General features: G+C 41.3%; 1 protein-coding gene across 2 annotated transcripts in view; it reads right to left on the reverse strand.

Annotated features, from left to right (window-relative positions):
* PXK (PX domain containing serine/threonine kinase) overlaps positions 1-18,037 on the reverse strand; it is a 107,230-nt gene that overhangs the window by 57,945 nt on the left and 31,248 nt on the right. For both annotated transcript variants that reach the window (XM_011947221.1, XM_011947220.1), the window contains exons 2-3: positions 10,161-10,211; positions 6,231-6,278 (exon numbers count right to left, since the gene is read on the reverse strand). In XM_011947221.1, the coding sequence (XP_011802611.1) occupies positions 6,231-6,278; positions 10,161-10,211 (99 nt within the window). The remainder of the gene's footprint in view (positions 1-6,230; positions 6,279-10,160; positions 10,212-18,037) is intronic.

Consider the following 18,037-nt stretch of genomic DNA (forward strand, 5'->3'; position numbering starts at 1 on the left):
AAAAAAAAAAAAAAAAATGTCTGGAGGACTCACACCAACTGCTTAACAATAACCATTTCTAGAAGTGGGTTGGTTCATTAATTTTAATTTCTCTACTGTGAAATGTTTACAGTGTTCATTTACTACATTTTTTCAATTAAAGAAAGAAAATTGCTTTTGTTTATCAAACTGATTGTATATGGAGCAAGAATTTTTAAAATTCCATTACCCAGTATCGACAGATTTGCCTGCACTACCACACCGCAGCAGCCCCAGCTGAATCCACATCACTCAGAAAGGAGTCACATCTGACATCATTGGATTCAAATTCCAATATTCTGGCTCCTTTTCTTTCATTGTGGGGATGTAAGAATGAATTTCATAAAGTATCTGTTTTGAACTTTGTGGCTTCCAAGCTTCAACCAATCTATTTTGTCAAGTTTCATTTCACTTTTTAAATGTATTGCTCTGCCCAAACATCCCATCAGTTCTTTTAAACCGTCAGGTGAAACAAAGAGCTCTTTTGCCAACAGCTGCAATTATAATGTTCCTGCTATGTCAGACAGACCGGAGGTGGTTTTCCTGCCCTGAGTTTAAGATCTCACAAAAAAAATTCCTAAAGGTACTCAAACTATGCAACATGTGTGTTATTTTAAAACCCCGTCTCTTAAAAAAGATTACTCAAGAGACACTTTCTCTTTCAGCTTTCTCCTAGAATTTCTACACTGCTTACCAACTACAGAATAGAAAATTTAGAACTCCAATGGCTAATTAGAAGGGGGGGAAAAATACTACACACGGAATAATAAAGTCTCTAAGCCACTGATTACCTAGACACCTCCACACTGATGACTTCAAGCCAGGATGCCTCATCATCTCACTTTCACTACCTTCCTCTTTAACATGCCCTATGGATTCCCTTCTTGAGTTCCTTATAGAAGGAAAAGAGAACAAGACAGCCAGCAGAGGAGTCCCCAGAGTTCCATGCACAACTGTGAGTGAAAATGGAAAGGGGAGGCCAGGCGCCGTGGCTCACAACTATAGTCCCAGTATTTTGGGAGGCCGAGGTGGGTGGATCACCTGAGGTCAGGAGTTCGAGACCAACCTGGCCAACATGATGAAACCCCCATCTCTACTGAAGATACAAAAAAATTAGCCAGGCACAATGGTGGGTGCCTATAATTCCAGCAATTTGGGAGGCTGAGGCAGCAGAATCGCTTGAACCCGGGAGGTGGAGGTTGCAGTGACCATGACCTCGGCTCACTGCACTCCAGCCTGGGCAACAGAGTGACACTGTCTTAAAAAAAAAAAAAAGAAGAAAGAAAGAAAATGGAAAGCAGGAAATGATTCCCAAATTGGGATTTAGAGCCCAAAATTTTTTTTTTTTGAGACGGAGTCTCGCTCTGCCGCCCAGGCTGGAGTGCAGTGTGCGATCTCAGTTTACTGCAAACTCCACCTCCTGGGTTCACACCATTCTCCTGCCTCAGCCTTCCAAGTAGCTGGGACTACAGGCGCCCACCACCACATCCTGCTAATTTTTTTTTATATTTTTAGTAGAGATGGGGTTTCACCATGTTAGCCAGGATGCTCTTGATCTCCTGACCTCGTGATCCACCCGCCTCGGCCTCCCAAAGTGCTGGGATTACAGGCGTGAGCCACCGCACCCGGCTAGAGCCCAAAATTATATGACAAACTATATTACAGTTTCAAGAAAATTAGCTTTTATCTGGAGGAAAAAGTTTCTTTTTTTTTTTTTTTTTTTTTTTTTTTTTTTTTTCCTAATAATTTTTTATATTTTTAGTAGAGATGGGGTTTCACCATGTTAGCCAGGATGCTCTTGATCTCCTGACCTCGTGATCCACCCGCCTCGGCCTCCCAAAGTGCTGGGATTACAGGCGTGAGCCACCACGCCCAGCGAAAAACTTTCAACCTCAATCTGTTCATTGCTCCTTACTTCCAACATCAGATCTTAATGATCTGCAAATTGCCTTCAACCATATTCCAGTCAGTATCCTAGGGAGTTCTAATCTTTCAACAGATCCTCAATTTGTCTCAACACCCTGCTGTCCCCTGGAGTACAGTAAAGCCTCTCCAGGGTCAACAGTGGGCAGTAAAATTCTAATTACAAAACATTTGTGCTATAAGAGACCTCAGAAGTCATCTAGTTCAACCCCTTTATTTCAGCGGCGAAAGTGAAACCCAACAGAAGAAATGATGGACTCAAGGTCTCAATGCTGGAAGGGGCCTGGGTTCCTTCTCAAGTCTAAGGAACAGAGACTGAGTTCTTTCTCTCTGCCTAGTTCCCAACATTTCAACAGCCTGCTTCTTTCTCTTGGTTGTATGCTGTCTCCCTAGATGGCTGCTAATTTGACGTTGCATTTAAAATAAGGTGGTGATTTTTCTTCATTGTTTCCACAAAATATGCTCACTATAAAAAGTCTGGCAGCCTGGCCAACATAGTGAAACCCTGTCTCTACTAAAAATACAAAAATTAGCTGGGCATGGTGGCACGTGACTGTAATCTCAGCTACTTGGGAGTCTATGTCAGGAGAAATCACTTGAACCCAAGAGGCAGAGATTGCGGTGAGCCAAGATCACACCACTGCCCTCCAGTTTGTGTGACAGGGCGAGACTCTGTCTTAAAAAAAAAAAAGTTTAGAAAATGCAGCTTTTGCTGGGCGTGGTGGCTCACGCCTATAATCCCAGCACTTTGGGAGGCCGAGGCGGGCAGATCACAAGGTCAGGAGATCAAGACCATCCTGGCTAACACTGTGAAACTCCGTCTCTACTAAAAATACAAAAAATTAGCCGGGCATGGTGGTGGGCGCCTGTTGTCCCAGCTACTTGGAAGGCTGAGGCAGGAGAATGAGGTGAACCCAGGAGGTGGAGACACTGCACTCCAGACTGGGCGACACAGTGAGACTCCGTCTCAAAAAAAAAAAAAAGAAAGAAAATGCAGCTTTTTTCTGTTTTTCCGCTTACATAGCCTACATGTGCTTGTTTGTGGAGAACTTGGAAAGTACAGAATATTAAAGAAAACAAACAAACAAAAAAAAAAAAAGAAAATGACATAACCTATAATTCCGCCACTTGGGGATCACCATTAACATTTTGGCATATTTACCTGCAATCTTGTTTTCCAAACATTTCATGTAATTATATTATATGGCATGTATAATTTTGCATTATGCTTTTTTTCACTTAGACATGTTCCTATTGACTCAGACAACTCTGCAAATGTGTATTATATTTCTCTTTCTTTAGCAGGAACTAATTTATCTGTCAAAAGGGTAATTGGACACTGAAAATCATGGTCACAGTTTTATTCTGAGGTTTTAGAGTCTTTTTGGTCTGTTTTTGGATATTGTTTTAAATTATTTCATTGCCAAAAAGCTGTGTGTGCTTTCTTCTGTTTGTTTACTTGAATCCAGAAAAACCTCCCACTGAAATGATGTCTGGCCATATTCTGCCCAACACAAGCCAACATCAATACATGGGGATATTTGCATTTGAAATAAGATGCACATTGAAAGTACCTATTTTAAAAGGTAAAATTACACTGAAGCAAAAATAAAATTAACTATATTAAAAAGGCCATAAGTGAAGAGTCATGGAGAAACTTTATCACCCCGAAGTATGAGTAAATGAGAGATAAAACTCTCCTCCCTACCCTCTGTTCTTAGAGGCTAAGTCTAGGCAATTTCAATTTCAAAAATATTTCTCCCATAATTCTTACTGAGCCTGGCTGAATGACACTGTACATAGATCACTCCCCCTTTATGCACAAGCAAAGGTTCGCTTGAGCATAAAAACAAAACAGTTCATAGGCCCACTGTTAATTCCCAAATGCTTACACCACTGCGGAAATGTCACATGGGCCACTGCACTGGGGATAGGAGAGTTTGAGGAGAAAATCCACTGCTGGAATAAACTGCACATTGATGCCTTATCTACAATGTCATCATAGGCCCAGCTCTTGTCTGAGTGCAAAGAAGATCCTATTAAAATCCATAAATAAAACCAATTAAACCCATTGATGAAAATTTGATCTCTGCCAATATTCTATCTGAAGACTCAAATGGGTCATACTAAAATTAAAACACAAAAAGATGCCGGGCGCGGTGGCTCAAGCCTGTATCCCAGCACTTTGGGAGGCCGAGACGGGCGGATCACGAGGTCAGGAGATCGAGACCATCCTGGCTAACACGGTGAAACCCCGTCTCTACTAAAAAATACAAAACAACTAGCCGGGCGAGGTGGCGGGCGCCTGTAGTCCCAGCTACTCGGGAGGCTGAGGCAGGAGAATGGCGTGAACCTCGGAGGCGGAGCTTGCGGTGAGCTGAGATCCGGCCACTGCACTCCAGCTTGGGTGATAGCGGGACTCCGTCTCAAAAAAAAAAAAAAAAAACACAAAAAGACAATATGTGTCAAATGCATGACAAGTATGGCAATTACATAAATGTCTACAGATACTCAGGCCACTTCCTTCAAAAGGAAAATAAGGCATTCACGCTTTCAGCAGCATTATAAATAATGTTAAAGTTTGGGCTTTACAAATGCTTGTTTGCTTTTTTGTTTGTTTTTTGAGACAGAGTCTCGCTCTAAAGCCCAGAATGCAGTGCAACATGGCGCAATCTCAGCTCACTGCAACCTCCCCTTCCCGGGTTCAAGCAGTTCTCCTGCCTCAGCTCCCTGAGTAGCTGGGATTACAGGCACCCATCACCGCACCCAGCTAATTTTTGTATTTTTAGTAGAGATGGGGTTTCACCATATTGGCCAGGCTGGTCTCGAACTCCTGACCTCAGGTGATCCACCCGCCTTAGCCTCCCCAAGTGCTGGGATTACAGGAGTGAGCCACCACGTCTGGCCCAAATGCTTATTTTCTGAAGTCTGACCAACAAAACGTGGCCTTCTGAAGGAAAAGAAGTATTATGTGCTTTCTCCTAGTGCACAGTCCTCCTGACTTTTGTGGGCAAGATCAGAGGTCATTCAGAATGAGCGATGATGGCTAGCTCACCAATGACGGGAGCAGTCCTTTCCCTCCTGGCTGAGTCCTTTACGTCATAAGCCAAGTACTCTTCCTCAGGGTTAAAGCATTTTATGTTACCAATCAAACCTAAGGTATGACACACAAGAGCAGGACAGTCTTCAGTAATCCAAGGCACTTGAAGTCCAGCCTGCCAGATGAAGACATGGCTGCTATTGGCAGGACTTCCTAAGGTGCTAAAGCCCCTCTTGGACCCTTCAACCATTACAACACTGGATGTGTCTCTAGATGAAGACCTAGCTCATGCTTCTTCCCATTATGGCCCTCAAGTTAGGAACATTTAAAACAAAGAGATTTCTAACTACATATTTAGGAGAAAAAGTTAAACAGAAAAAGGCTGAGTCTCCCAGTTACTGCTGCATGTTGATCTGCAGAGCTGACTATGTAGCCTAGTTCAATGAAGAGAGTCAGAGTCCCAGCTCCACCTAAGTGAACAACGCTAGCAATCCACATAATCATTCCTCATCTTTTAAAAGGAGATATTACATCAGCCTCCTATGACTGTGGTAAGGATACAGTCTGGCACAACAGTACTTGGTTGCAAGGTGACTATTAATTATAAATCACATGTTGATTCCCAAAAGTTTATTTTTAGAGCCACACATCATCTGAGTGAAGTATGAATTTATTTTCTTTGACAGGAAAATGTGCTAATTTCTTGTTTCTGATATTGCCATTTCCAACCAGCTTTTTTTTGAGATGGAGTTTCACTCTTATTGCCCAGGCTGGAGTGCAATGGTGTGATCTCGGCTCACCACAACCTCTGCCTCCCAGGTTCAAGTGATTCTCCTGCCTCAGCCTCCCAAGTAGCTGGGATTGCAGGCATGCGCCACCATGCCTGGCTAATTTTTTTTTTTTTGAGACGGAGTCTCGCTCTGTCGCCCGGGCTGGAGTGCAGTGGCCGGATCTCAGCTCACTGCAAGCTCCGCCTCCCGGGTTTACGCCATTCTCCTGCCTCAGCCTCCGAGTAGCTGGGACTACAGGCGCCCGCCACCTCGCCCGGCTAGTTTTTTGTATTTTTAGTAGAGATGGGGTTTCTCCATGTTGGTCAGGTGGTCTTGAACTCCTGACCTCAGGTGATCCATCCGCCTCGGCCTCCGCAAGTGCTGGGATTATAAGCATGAGCCACCGCGCCTGGACTCTTACCAGTTTTTTAGACACCCCAAGTAATCAATGTGTGTAATTAGAATGTCAAAGCATTTACCTGTAAGCTGTTGTTAAGCAAATCAAAGTCACTGTATCTTCTAACAATCTGTAAGAGACAAGAAGTAGTGTTTTGATTCAGGAAAGACTCTCTTTTCATTTCTTTATTTAATATGTGTTAGTATTAGTAATATTGGCAGTCTAGACCTCAGGCATTTGTGCTAAGGGTAGTAGGGCTTATACCTGGTGCTTAACTGTTTAACCCGACAAGCTAGAAAACAGACTTAGCAGTGCCAGGCATTGGCTGGGCCGTGGGAAACTGGTTAATGCCTGTCAAATTCACAAGATGCCAAGAGATAAGTGAGAATATTTGTTTTCAGGGCAAACAGTCCTTCACATGTCTTTCTTATTAACCAGGCGCCTAGAAAGATGAATGACTTAAAAAAAAAAAAAAAAAAAGTTTTACTGAGCATGGAATCAAAGCAAGAGGAAATGGATAGTTCTGAGGCCATTTCACCTTTGTCCTGGGTCAAACTTCCACCAGGTGAGCTCCAACCATCCTGGAGACTGGACTGCATTGGAGGCAGAGATGCCACACCTCGCCCAGGGTGATTCCCCAGGGTTCCCCCTCTTGACAGACAGTCCACCTTCCATTGTCTACACATTCTTTGTCAGTTGTATTGATGCCATTGATTAGGCTATAGTCAAATTCGACTAGCTCTTCAGGCCCTGATCAAGAAAATAATTTTGGTTTGAAATAGTTTGACTTTAATCTTTTTTTTTTTTTTTTTTTTGTCGCCCAGGCTGGAGTGCAGTGGTCGGATCTCAGCTCACTGCAAGCTCCGTCTCCTGGATTCACGCCATTCTCCTGCCTCAGCCTCCCAAGTAGCTGGGACTACAGGTGCCCGCCATCTCGCCCGGCTAGTTTTTTTTTTTTGTATTTTAGTAGAGATGGGGTTTCACCGTGTTAGCCAGGATGGTCTTGATCTCCTGACCTTGTGATCCACCCGTCTCGGCCTCCCAAAGTGCTGGGATTACAGGCTTGAGCCACCGCGCCCGGCCTTGACTTTAATCTTTATTGGTGATTTTCAAATGTTAATGTGCAGAAAAGTATTACCTGGATATCATCTAGAACCCTACTGGGGCTCAGAAAATGATATCCCAAAGTATGGTACTTTGGCATGCTAAGTACTTTGAACTAAAGGAGATTAGAAGGCCTCAGAAATGGGCTGGGCACAATGACTTGCGACTGTAATCTCAGCACTTTGGGAGGCTAAGGCAGGTGGATCACCTGAGTCCAGGAGTTCGAGACCAGCCTGGCCAACATGGCAAAACATGTCTCTACTAAAAATACAAAAATCAGCTGGGCATGGTGGTGAGCACCTATAGTCTCAGCTACTCAGGAGGCTGAGGCAGGAGAATCGCTTGGGCCTGGGAGGCAGAGATTGCAGTGAGCAGAGATCACTCCACTGCATCCCAGCCTGGGCAACAGAATGAGACTCTGTCTCAAAAAAAAAAAAAAAAGAAGGGCTCACAAATGAGTTCTTCTTTGTAGTCTTCTGCCCTCCTGTCCCTAGCTCCTCTACCTCTCACAAAGTAAGCCATAAAACTTAGAAAGATTGCTCTCTCCCTTCTCCCCTGAGGACTCTCATTCTAAAGGGATCCTGCCCCATACCCAGGAGGAAGGAAGGCTACACGGACAGACCAAGAAGAACAGACAGGGCCAGGCACAATGGCTCATACCTATAATCCCAGCACTTTGGGAGGCCAAGGCAGGAGGATCCCTTGAGCCTAGGAGTTAAAGACCAGTCTGGACAACATAGCAAGATCCCGTTTCCATAAAAATAAAAATAAAAATAAAAAAAAGAAGAACAGACAAGTCCAGGCATGGTGGCTCATGCCTACAATCCCAGCACTTTGGGAGGCCAAGGCAGGAGGATCCCTTGAGCCTAGGAGTTAAAGACCAGTCTGGACAACATAGCAAGATCCCGTTTCCATAAAAATAAAAATAAAAATAAAAAAAAGAAGAACAGACAAGTCCAGGCATGGTGGCTCATGCCTACAATCCCAGCACTTTGGGAGGCTAAGGCGGGAGCATTGATTGAGCTCAGGAATTCAAGACCAGCCTGGGCAACATGGCCAAACCCCGTCTCTATAAAAAAATAAAAAACATTAGTTGGGCGTAGTGGCACCTGCCTGTAGTTCCAGTTACTCAGCAGGCTGAAGTGGGAGGATTGCTTGAGCCCAGGAGATCTAGGCTGCAGTGAGCTGTGATCACGCCACTGCACTCCAGTCTGGGCAAGAGAACAAAACCCTATCTCAAAAAAATAAAAATAAAAATAAAAACATAAAGAAATTGTTTGTTCAATCATATTCTACATGGCTATCCAGTCTTCATCAAATCAAGCATAAAAATGGACAGTTTTCCCTGGGTCTTTGGGTCTTCATTTCTGGAAGTTCCTGTGTCACATAAAACTTTGATTGGCCAGCGGTGGTGGCTCACACCTGTAATCCCCACACTTTGGGAGGCCGAGGCAGGCAGATCACGAGGTCAGGAGATTGAGACCATCCTGGCTAACACGGTGAAACCCCGTCTCTACTAAAAATACAAAAAAATTAGCTGGGCGTGGTGGTGGGCACCTGTAGACCAGCTACTCGGGAGGCTGAGGCAGGAGAATGGCATGAACCAAGGAGGTGGAGCTTGCAAAAACAGAAAGCTTTTATTAAATAAATTTGTTATGTTTTCCCCCTTGTTAATCTGTCTTTTGTTACAGAAGTGTTGGCCACAACCTTTACCATGGGTGAAGAAAGGTATCACACCTCTCCGCCCTTACAACCCCACCCACTGAAAATTTGATCAGTAGGTCTAGGATGGGGCCCAAGAGTCTACATTTTTGTTGAGTACCCCTGGGTTTCTAATGCAATGGATCTAGAAAACTGCACCAAGGGTTGATCTTTCTGGTAGGACACTATTGTTGGCCCTGTTTGCCAAATATACATCAAAAAGTTAAATATAAGGTCATCCCTGATAAAAGCCAAGAAGCAAATGATCATAGAGTGGTTAACCACAGAGAATGAGCAAATTCCAACTCTATTCTGCCAATGATCTAACTGTGACCTCAGACAAATGTAAAATGAGGACAATACTACCACATAGCACATTTTTAAAAGGTTAAGTGAATGAATGTGCTTAAACCAGTGCTGCACACTTAATACAGGCTCGATAGATGTTAAATATAATAATTATTCAAACAAACAGTAGTTTGAAATTTCAGGCAAAGAAAAGACCAGTGTGGACAACTGTGTGTAAGAGGCTACTTAAGGTAGAAGGTTAAGGTTTGAGCTGGGCTGTGAAGGAGAAGGTAAGATTTTTGGGAGAGAAGAAGGGTTGCAGGGAGGTGGAGGTGGTAATCCTAATTACTAAAACAGGAAAGAAAGGGCCCCTATGCAGAATTCAGCCACCCTCTGCAAGTCAACTCGTATGGGAAGGACTTCTCGATCTGTCCAGGAATTCTTTTCTCTCTGAGGCCACCACTGAAGAAAGCAGAGCCTGGGGCCCCAAGAAGCTGCCCATGAGTGGACCTGAGATCCATAAAATGTAGTGGCCAAAACTGTACAATAGCCAGGACTCAATCTCAACTTTCTACCTGGTAGATTGAACTCAAACCATAGCTACAGGGGAGAAGGTGTGAATTTGTAGAAACAAAACAAGTAATTTACATATACTATTTGCTCTGGGTTGAGCTGGGGAACAAATTCCTAGATACCCTCCATACTAATATCAATCATACACAATTTAACCAAACAACTGGGGACAGGAAAGACTCTTATCATACTTCTCTTAAAGCTAAAGGTTTATAGCTAAAAGAAACATGATTTATATTTATGCATGTTCTGATTTTTCCAGATTTGTAGATGCCCCAAGTCAGGCTTTTAATCACACATTTAGATATTTTCCTAATTGACAAAAAAAAAAAAAAAAAATGCTTACCTGCCAGCTGTTTTCCACAGAAATTCCTCTTTGCACTCGAATAATATATTCCTTAAAAAAAGAAGGGAAAAATAGCGTCAGTTATAAAATCCCCAAATCAGGGAATCAAAAATAAGTTTTAAAAAATCAGATAAAGTAGACTTCAGAGCAAGGAAAATTACCAGAGAGAGACAGAAATGGACATTACATAAAAATAAAAGGGTAACCTACCAGGAAGACATAGCAATCCTAAACGTATATGCATCAAACAACAGAGCTATAAAATATGTGAGGCAAAAAACTGATAAAACTGAAAGAAGTGACAGACAAATCCAAAATTATAGTTGAAGACTTCAATACTCCTCTGTCAGGAATTGATAGAACAACTAAACAGAACACCAACTAGGATATAGAAGAACTTAACAATACCATCACCCAACAGGATTTAATAAGCATTTATAGAACACTCCATCCAATAATAGCAGAATACACATTCTTTCCAAGTCATTATGCATATCATAGACCAATACAGATCATATCCTGAGCCATAAATCTCAAAAAATTTAAAAGAAGCAAAATCATGCAAACTAGCAATCAGTAAGATCGGTAACAGGAAAATCTCCACAATAGTTGGGAACTCAACAACACACTTCTAAATAATCCATGTTTTAAAGACAAAATCTCAAGGGAAATTAAAAAATATATACATTGAACTGAAAGAAAATATAGCATATCAAAATTTGTGGGACATGTCAGCTAACGTAGCACTGAGAGGGAAATTTAAGCACTAAATGCTTATATTAGGAAAGAGAAAAACTATCAAAACCTAAACTCCACCTCAAGAACCTAGAAAAAGAAAAGCATAATAAACTCAAAGCAAGCAGAAGAAAAAAAATAAAGAGCAGAAATCAATAAAATTGAAAACAAATAGAGAAAAATCAAGAAATAAAAAGCTGATTATTTGAAAAGACCAATAAAATGGACAAAAATGGACAAAATGGACAAAAAAAGATAAGATACGTATCATTAATATCAAGAATCAATTAGGATACCACTACAGACTGTGCAGATACCAAATGGATATGGGAGTGCTATGAACGATTCTACATATATAAATTTGACAACTTAGATGAAATGGACCACTTCCTCAGGAACACTAAATACCACAACTCACCCAATATGAAATACATAATTTGATCTTTATAACGATTTATAATTAAATTCATAACTAAAAAACTCCCCCCAAATATGTATCAAGGCCCAATGGTTTCACTGGAGAATTCTACTCAGTGTCTTAAGAAGAATCAACACCAATTCTTTACAAACTCTTCTAAAACACAGAAGAGGAAGGAACACTTCCCAATTCACTTGATGAAGCTAGTATTACCCAGATCCCAAAACCAAAGACGGAGAAAAAAAAGAGAACTACAGATCAATACCATTCACAAACATAGGCTCAAAAATCCTTACCAAAATATTAGCAAATTGAATTCAGCAATTTATAAAACGAATTAGATACTATGACCAAGTGGGGCTTATTCTAGGGACTCAAGGCTGGTTCACTATTTGGAAACTGATCGATGTAATCCACCATATTAACAGGCTAATCAAGAAAAATCACATGATCATATCAAACGATGCAGAAAAAGCATCTGACAAAACTCAACATCCTTTCATGATAAAAACTTTTAGAAAAATAGGAATAGAGGACACTTTCTTAAGTTGATGAAAAGGTTCTACAAAAAACCTACAGCTGACATACTTAATGGTGGAAGACTCAATATTTTCCCCTAAGATCAGGAACAAGGCAAGGCAGTGTGTTCTCCTACTCAACAAATTACTGGAAGATCTAGCCAGTGTAATAAAAATAGGAAAATAAATAAAAGGCATATAGATCAAAAGGAAGAAATAAAACTGTTCCTATTTTTAGACAACATGATAGTCTATGTAGAAAATCCCAAGGGATCTACAAAAAAATTGGAACTAATAAATTCATAGGCCAGACTCAGTGGCTCATGTCTGTAATCCCAGCACTTTAGCAGGCGGAGGCGGGGGTACTGCTTGAGTCCAGGAGTTTAAGACTAGCCCAGGCAAAACAGCAAGACCTCATCTCTACAAAAATAAAAAAATTAGCTAGGCATGGTGGCACATGCCTGTAGTCCCAGCTACTCAGGAGGCAGAGGGAATGCTTGAGCCGGAAGGTCATGGTTGCAGTGAGCCATGTTGACACCCGCACTCCAGCCTTGGCAAAAGAGAGACCCTGTCATTAATTAATTAATCAATTGAGTTCAACAAGGCTACAGAATACAAGTATACAAATATCAATGTAACTATGTACTAGAAATGAAAATATACAGGTATAAATTAGAAATATAATACCATTTCCAATTACTCAAAAAAAAATACTTGGGGGGAAATCTAAAACATGCATAGTACTTGTATGTCGAAAACTACAAACCACTGATAACGGAAATCAAAGCTCTGAATAAACTAATAGAAATAAAGATTTGAGTTATCCCTAAATTAATATACATGTTTAAAACAAATCCTATTAAAAGATTTTTTTTTCCAAATACACGCAAAATTGTTCTAAAATGTAGATGGGGCCAAGTCAGCAGCTCATGACTATAATCCCAGCATTTTGGGAGGCCAAGGCGGAAGGATCGCTTGAGCTCAGGAGTTCAACCAACCTGTGCAACATGGTGAAACTCCATCTCTACAAAAAATTTAAAAATTAATTAGCCAGGCATGGTGGTATGCACTTGTAGTCCCAGCTACTCAGGAAGCTGAGGAAGGAGAATTGCTTCAGCCTGGGAGGCTTAAGCTGCAGTGAGCCAGGATCATGCCACTGCACTTGCCTGGGCAAGAGAGCAAGACCTTGTCTCTAAATAAATAAATAAATAAAGTATGAGGAATCAGTCTACCTGATGTCAAGACTATTATATCAATACAGTAATCAATAATAATTAAATTAATAATAATAGTAATCAAGACCGTGTAGTGTTAGTGGAGGCATAAACATATATGTCACTGGAAGAGAACAGAGAACCCAGAAACAATTCCATATAAGTATGCCTAATTACATTTTTGATGAAAGTGCAAAGGCAATTCAATAGAGGAATGATAGCCTTTTCAACAAATGGTGCCAGAGCAATTGGACACTCAGCAATGAAATGAACCTCAACCTAAGATTGATGTGTTATATTACTTTCACATGTCAGAGCAATTGGACACTCAGCAATGAAATGAACCTCAACCTAAGATTCATGCGTTGTATTCACACACTGTTCTAACAAAATGAATTATGTACTTAAATGTAAAATGTAAAACTGTAAGACTTTCAGAAAAAAAAATAAGAGAAAAATCTGGGATGCAGGTTTAGGCAACGAGTTCTTGACAGCAAAAACATGATCTATGCAAGGGAAAAATTGGACTTCATCAAAATTAAAAACATTTTTCTATGAAAGAACAAACATTTTTTACAAATCCAATTAGAAAATGGGCAAATGTTAAGAATACATTTCACTGAAGAGGATATACAGATGGCATACATGAAAATATATTCAACATTATTAGCCCTCAGGGAAATGCAAATTAAGGCCATTATACACCTATCAGAATGGCTTAAATAAAAAACAGTAAGAACACCAAATCCTGGCTAGGATACAGAAAAACTAGATCACTCATACATTGCAGATGGGACTATAAAATGATACAGCTACTCCAGAACCGTTTGGAAGTTTCTTTAAAAACTATATATGGCCGGGCGCGGTGACTCAAGTCTGTAATCCCAGCACTTTGGGAGGCCGAGACGGGCGGATCATGAGGTCAGGAGATCGAGACCATCCTGGCTAACACAGTGAAACTCCGTCTCTATTAAAAAATACAAAAAACTAGCCGGGTGACGTGGCGGGTGCCTGTAGTCCCAGCTACTCGGGAGGCTGAGACAGGAGAATGGCGTGAACCCGGGAGGCAGAGCTTGCAGTGAGCTAAGATCCAGCCACTGCACTCCAGCCTGGGTAACAGCGAGACTCCGTCTCAAAAAAAAAAAAACAAAAAAAACACTATATATGCAACTACCACACAACCCAGCAACTGTATTCCTAGACATTTATTCCAAAGAAATGAAAACTTACATTCTCATAAGAATTTATATACAAATGTTCATAGCAGCTTTATTAGTAAAAGCCTCAAAGTGGAAACAAGACAGATGTCCTTCAATAGGTGGTTAAATTCTGCTATATCCATACCATGGAATACTACTCAACCAAAAAAAGAAATGAACTATTAACACACACAATAACTTGGATGGATTTCCAGAGAATCATACTGAGTGGAAAAAAAAATCTTGTACAATTCTATTTGTATAACATCCTTGAAGTGACAAAATTATAGAGATGGAGAATAGATTAATGGTTACCTGGAGTTAAGGCTGGGGTAGTGAGATGGGTGTGAGAGGGAAGCGGTGTGGCTACAGAAGGGCAAAGTGAGGAATGCTTGTAATAATGACAGTGTTCTCTATTGTGACTGCATCACCGTCAATATCCTGGTTATAATATTGTACTATAGGTTTGCAAGATGTTACCATTGGAGAAAATTGAGTAAACGGTACATGGGATCTCTCTGCTTTTTTTTTTTTTTTTTTTTTGAGACAGAGTCTTGCTCTATTGCCCAGGCTGGAGTGCAGTGGTACAATCTCAGCTCACTGCAACCTCTGCCTGCCGGGTTCAAGTGATTCTCCTGCCTCAGCCTCTCGAGTAGCTGGGATCACAGGTGTGTGCCAACACGCCTGGCTAATTTTTGTATTTTTAGTAGAGACGGGGTTTCGCCACCTTGGCCAGGCTGGTCTTGAACTCCTGACCTCAGGTGATCCGCCCACCTCGGCCTACCAAAGTGTTAGAATTACAGGCATGAGCCACCGCGCCCGGCCAAAATGAGAAGTTTTAATAGCTTCCCCAGGTAATTATTACTAAGTAAGCATGAAACACAGACCTAGAGCAGCCTCCAGTTTATACACACTGGACATTATGATGAAAGTATAAATTAAATCATAAAGAATGTTACTGTTTTCCTCAAATGTTCAGAACTATTTTATTAACTTTTTTTTTTTTTTTTTCAGTCGAAGTCTCATTTTGTTGCCTAGGTTGGAGTACAATGGTGCAATCTCAGCTCACTGTAACCTCCACCTGCTGGGTTCTAGCAATCCTCCTGCCTCAGCCTCCCAAGTAGCTGGGACCACAAGCATGCACCACCAACCTCGGCTAATTTTTGTATTTTTTGTAGAGACAGCATTTCACCATGTTGCCCAGGCTGGTCTCGAATTTCTGGACTCAAGTGATCTGCCCACCCTGGGATTACAGGTGGGGTTATAGGTATGAGCCACTGTGCCCGGCCTGGGGCTGGGATTACAGGTATGAGCCACTGTGCCCAGCCTGTTTTACTAACTTTGGGTGGTATCATGTAGGCATTACTCACAGTCACTACTCAACCAATTCTTTCTACTGAATTAATTCCACTTATTTAAATAGGTTATTTAGAAAATAAAGCCAAATGAGATGTTAACCTGGTAACTACATTTTAAAATTGATTGTATTACACTATCATTAATTTATATGCTGTTTATTTGGCAAAGGCTGATAAATTCCAAATAAGCAGAAACTTCTGCCTCTTCTGGATTATGTTAAGGATAGTACATTCAACGTTCAACAATGTCCGCTCAAGTATTATGTACCTGGCATGGTTTTATATGGGGTTATAAAACATTTCAAAACTGACTCGTGTAGTGTGACGAATCTCTCTCTCTTTTTTTTTTTTCAGAGACAAGGTGTTGCTCTGTCACCCAGGCTAGAGTACAATGGCACGCAGCTTCAACCTCCTAGGCTCAAGCAGTCCTCACACCTCAGCCTTTTGAGTGGTTGGGACTACAGGTGCGCTCCACCATCTCCAGCTAATTTTTAAGTTTTTTGTAGAAACGAGGTCTCAGTATGTTGCTCAGGCTGGTCTCGAACTCCTGGCCTCCAGCAATTCTTCTGTCTCGGCCTCCCAAAGTGCTGGGATTACAGGCATGAGCTACCATGCCCAGCCTCAGGCAAATCTCTTAAGCAATATGCTAATGCAATTATTTCTGAGTACATAAAGATAAAATGCTAAAAACAACTGACAGTCTTACATTTGGAGATCAGTCCTTTAGCGTTTAAATGTTCTTGTTGTCTTAGGTTTGTTTTACTGACACATTTTCTCGGCTTCTACATTCTTATAGAAATGTAAATTAGCATGTATAATTGGGTAACTCCAAACAAGTACACATAAACAAGTTTTTTTTTTATGTTTAGAGGGAAAAAATGTTAAATCACAAAAATCGCTTTGCGCATCCATTGCTTCATGTATCAGAGGAATAATTTTAATGTTTAAAATTCCAGCTCAATGTTGGGCACTTAGAAGTTACTAAGTAAGCATTTGCTGCTCTCCTTTATATAAACACACATAAACTACATAGCTTTGAGTTTAAAGTTTGGACATGTGTTTTCATGAAGATGTTACTGCCAATTGTGGGCATGGATTAAGCACCTATCATGTTCCAAACCCGTGCTTTGTTCGTGCTGGGGAAATGATTCTCAACAGAAAAATGCATTCTGACAAAAAAGGTCCTGCGTTCCATTCCTTTCCTGTGTATAGATATAATTTAGATTAAAAAAATAAACTTGGCTATAAAACACACAATAATGTTTGGGGTAAGCACTTGGCATATGAGAAGCAGTAGCAAAAAGACAATGCCTGTGTCCTGATGTCAGGCTGTGACATCCCAAAATGATATCCTAGTTAATGTTTCTGCCAAGACACTCCATGTTTAGGTCAGTGTTCTTAAAAAGGGGGGTGATTCTGCTCAGCAGACATCTGGCAATGTCTGGAAACATTTTAGTTGTCACAGGGGACAGGAGTGCTACCTAATAGGTATAGCGGCCAGGAATGCTGCTAAATGTCCTGTAAGGCACAGGAGACCCCCACAACAAAGAACTATCTGACCCCAAATGTCAAAGTACCGAGGTTGAGAAACTGGGGATCAGGTGAGTAGAACAGGTCACATCAGCCCATGGAGGCTTGGGATACAGGATGGAGTGGGAGTTACTTCTGCTGTCATCTGCCCTGGACCATGGCCCACTGCTATCCCACATGCAATACCATTTGTAACATGTGCATGTCTACCTACAGGGTGGGCTTAGTTACTGGTAGCCCCAAGGCACCAAACATTGTGTTTCCCCTGTAAAGGAACATTAAGAATGAGCCTCCAGAAGTAGAGTAGGATGGTGGTTACCACAGGATGGGAGTGGGAGTGGACCAAGAAAGAGATGATGTTGGTCGAAGCAGGTTTCTAATAAGACACGAAGAATATGTTGTGGTGATCTACAGCACACCATGGTGATTGTAGTCAATAATAATGCGTATTTCAAAATGGCTAAAACAGTAGATCTTAAATGTTCTCACCACAAAGAAATGATTACTACACGAGGTGATAATATGTTCATTGGCTTGATTCGATTATTCCACAAAGTATATATAGTCATGTACTGCATAATGACATTTCAGTCACAACAGACCACAAATATGATGATGGTCCAATAAGATTAGGTTTTTTTTTTTTTTTGAGACAGAGTCTCACTTTGTCACCCAGGCTGGAGTGCAGTGGCATGATCTCACTTCACTGCAACCTCTGCTTCTCGGGTTCATACAACTCTCCTGCCTCAGCTTCCCAAGTAGCTGGGATTAGAGGTGCCCACCACCAAGCCTGGCTAATTTTTGTATTTTTAGTAGAGATGGGGTTTCACCATGTTTGCTAGGCTGGTCTGGAACTCCTTACCTCAAAGTGATCCACCCATCTCAACCTCCCGAAGTGCTAGGAT

This window comes from Colobus angolensis, unplaced genomic scaffold (assembly GCF_000951035.1).
Source record: "Colobus angolensis palliatus isolate OR3802 unplaced genomic scaffold, Cang.pa_1.0 Scaffold26, whole genome shotgun sequence".
In the NCBI taxonomy this organism is placed as follows: domain Eukaryota; kingdom Metazoa; phylum Chordata; class Mammalia; order Primates; family Cercopithecidae; genus Colobus; species Colobus angolensis.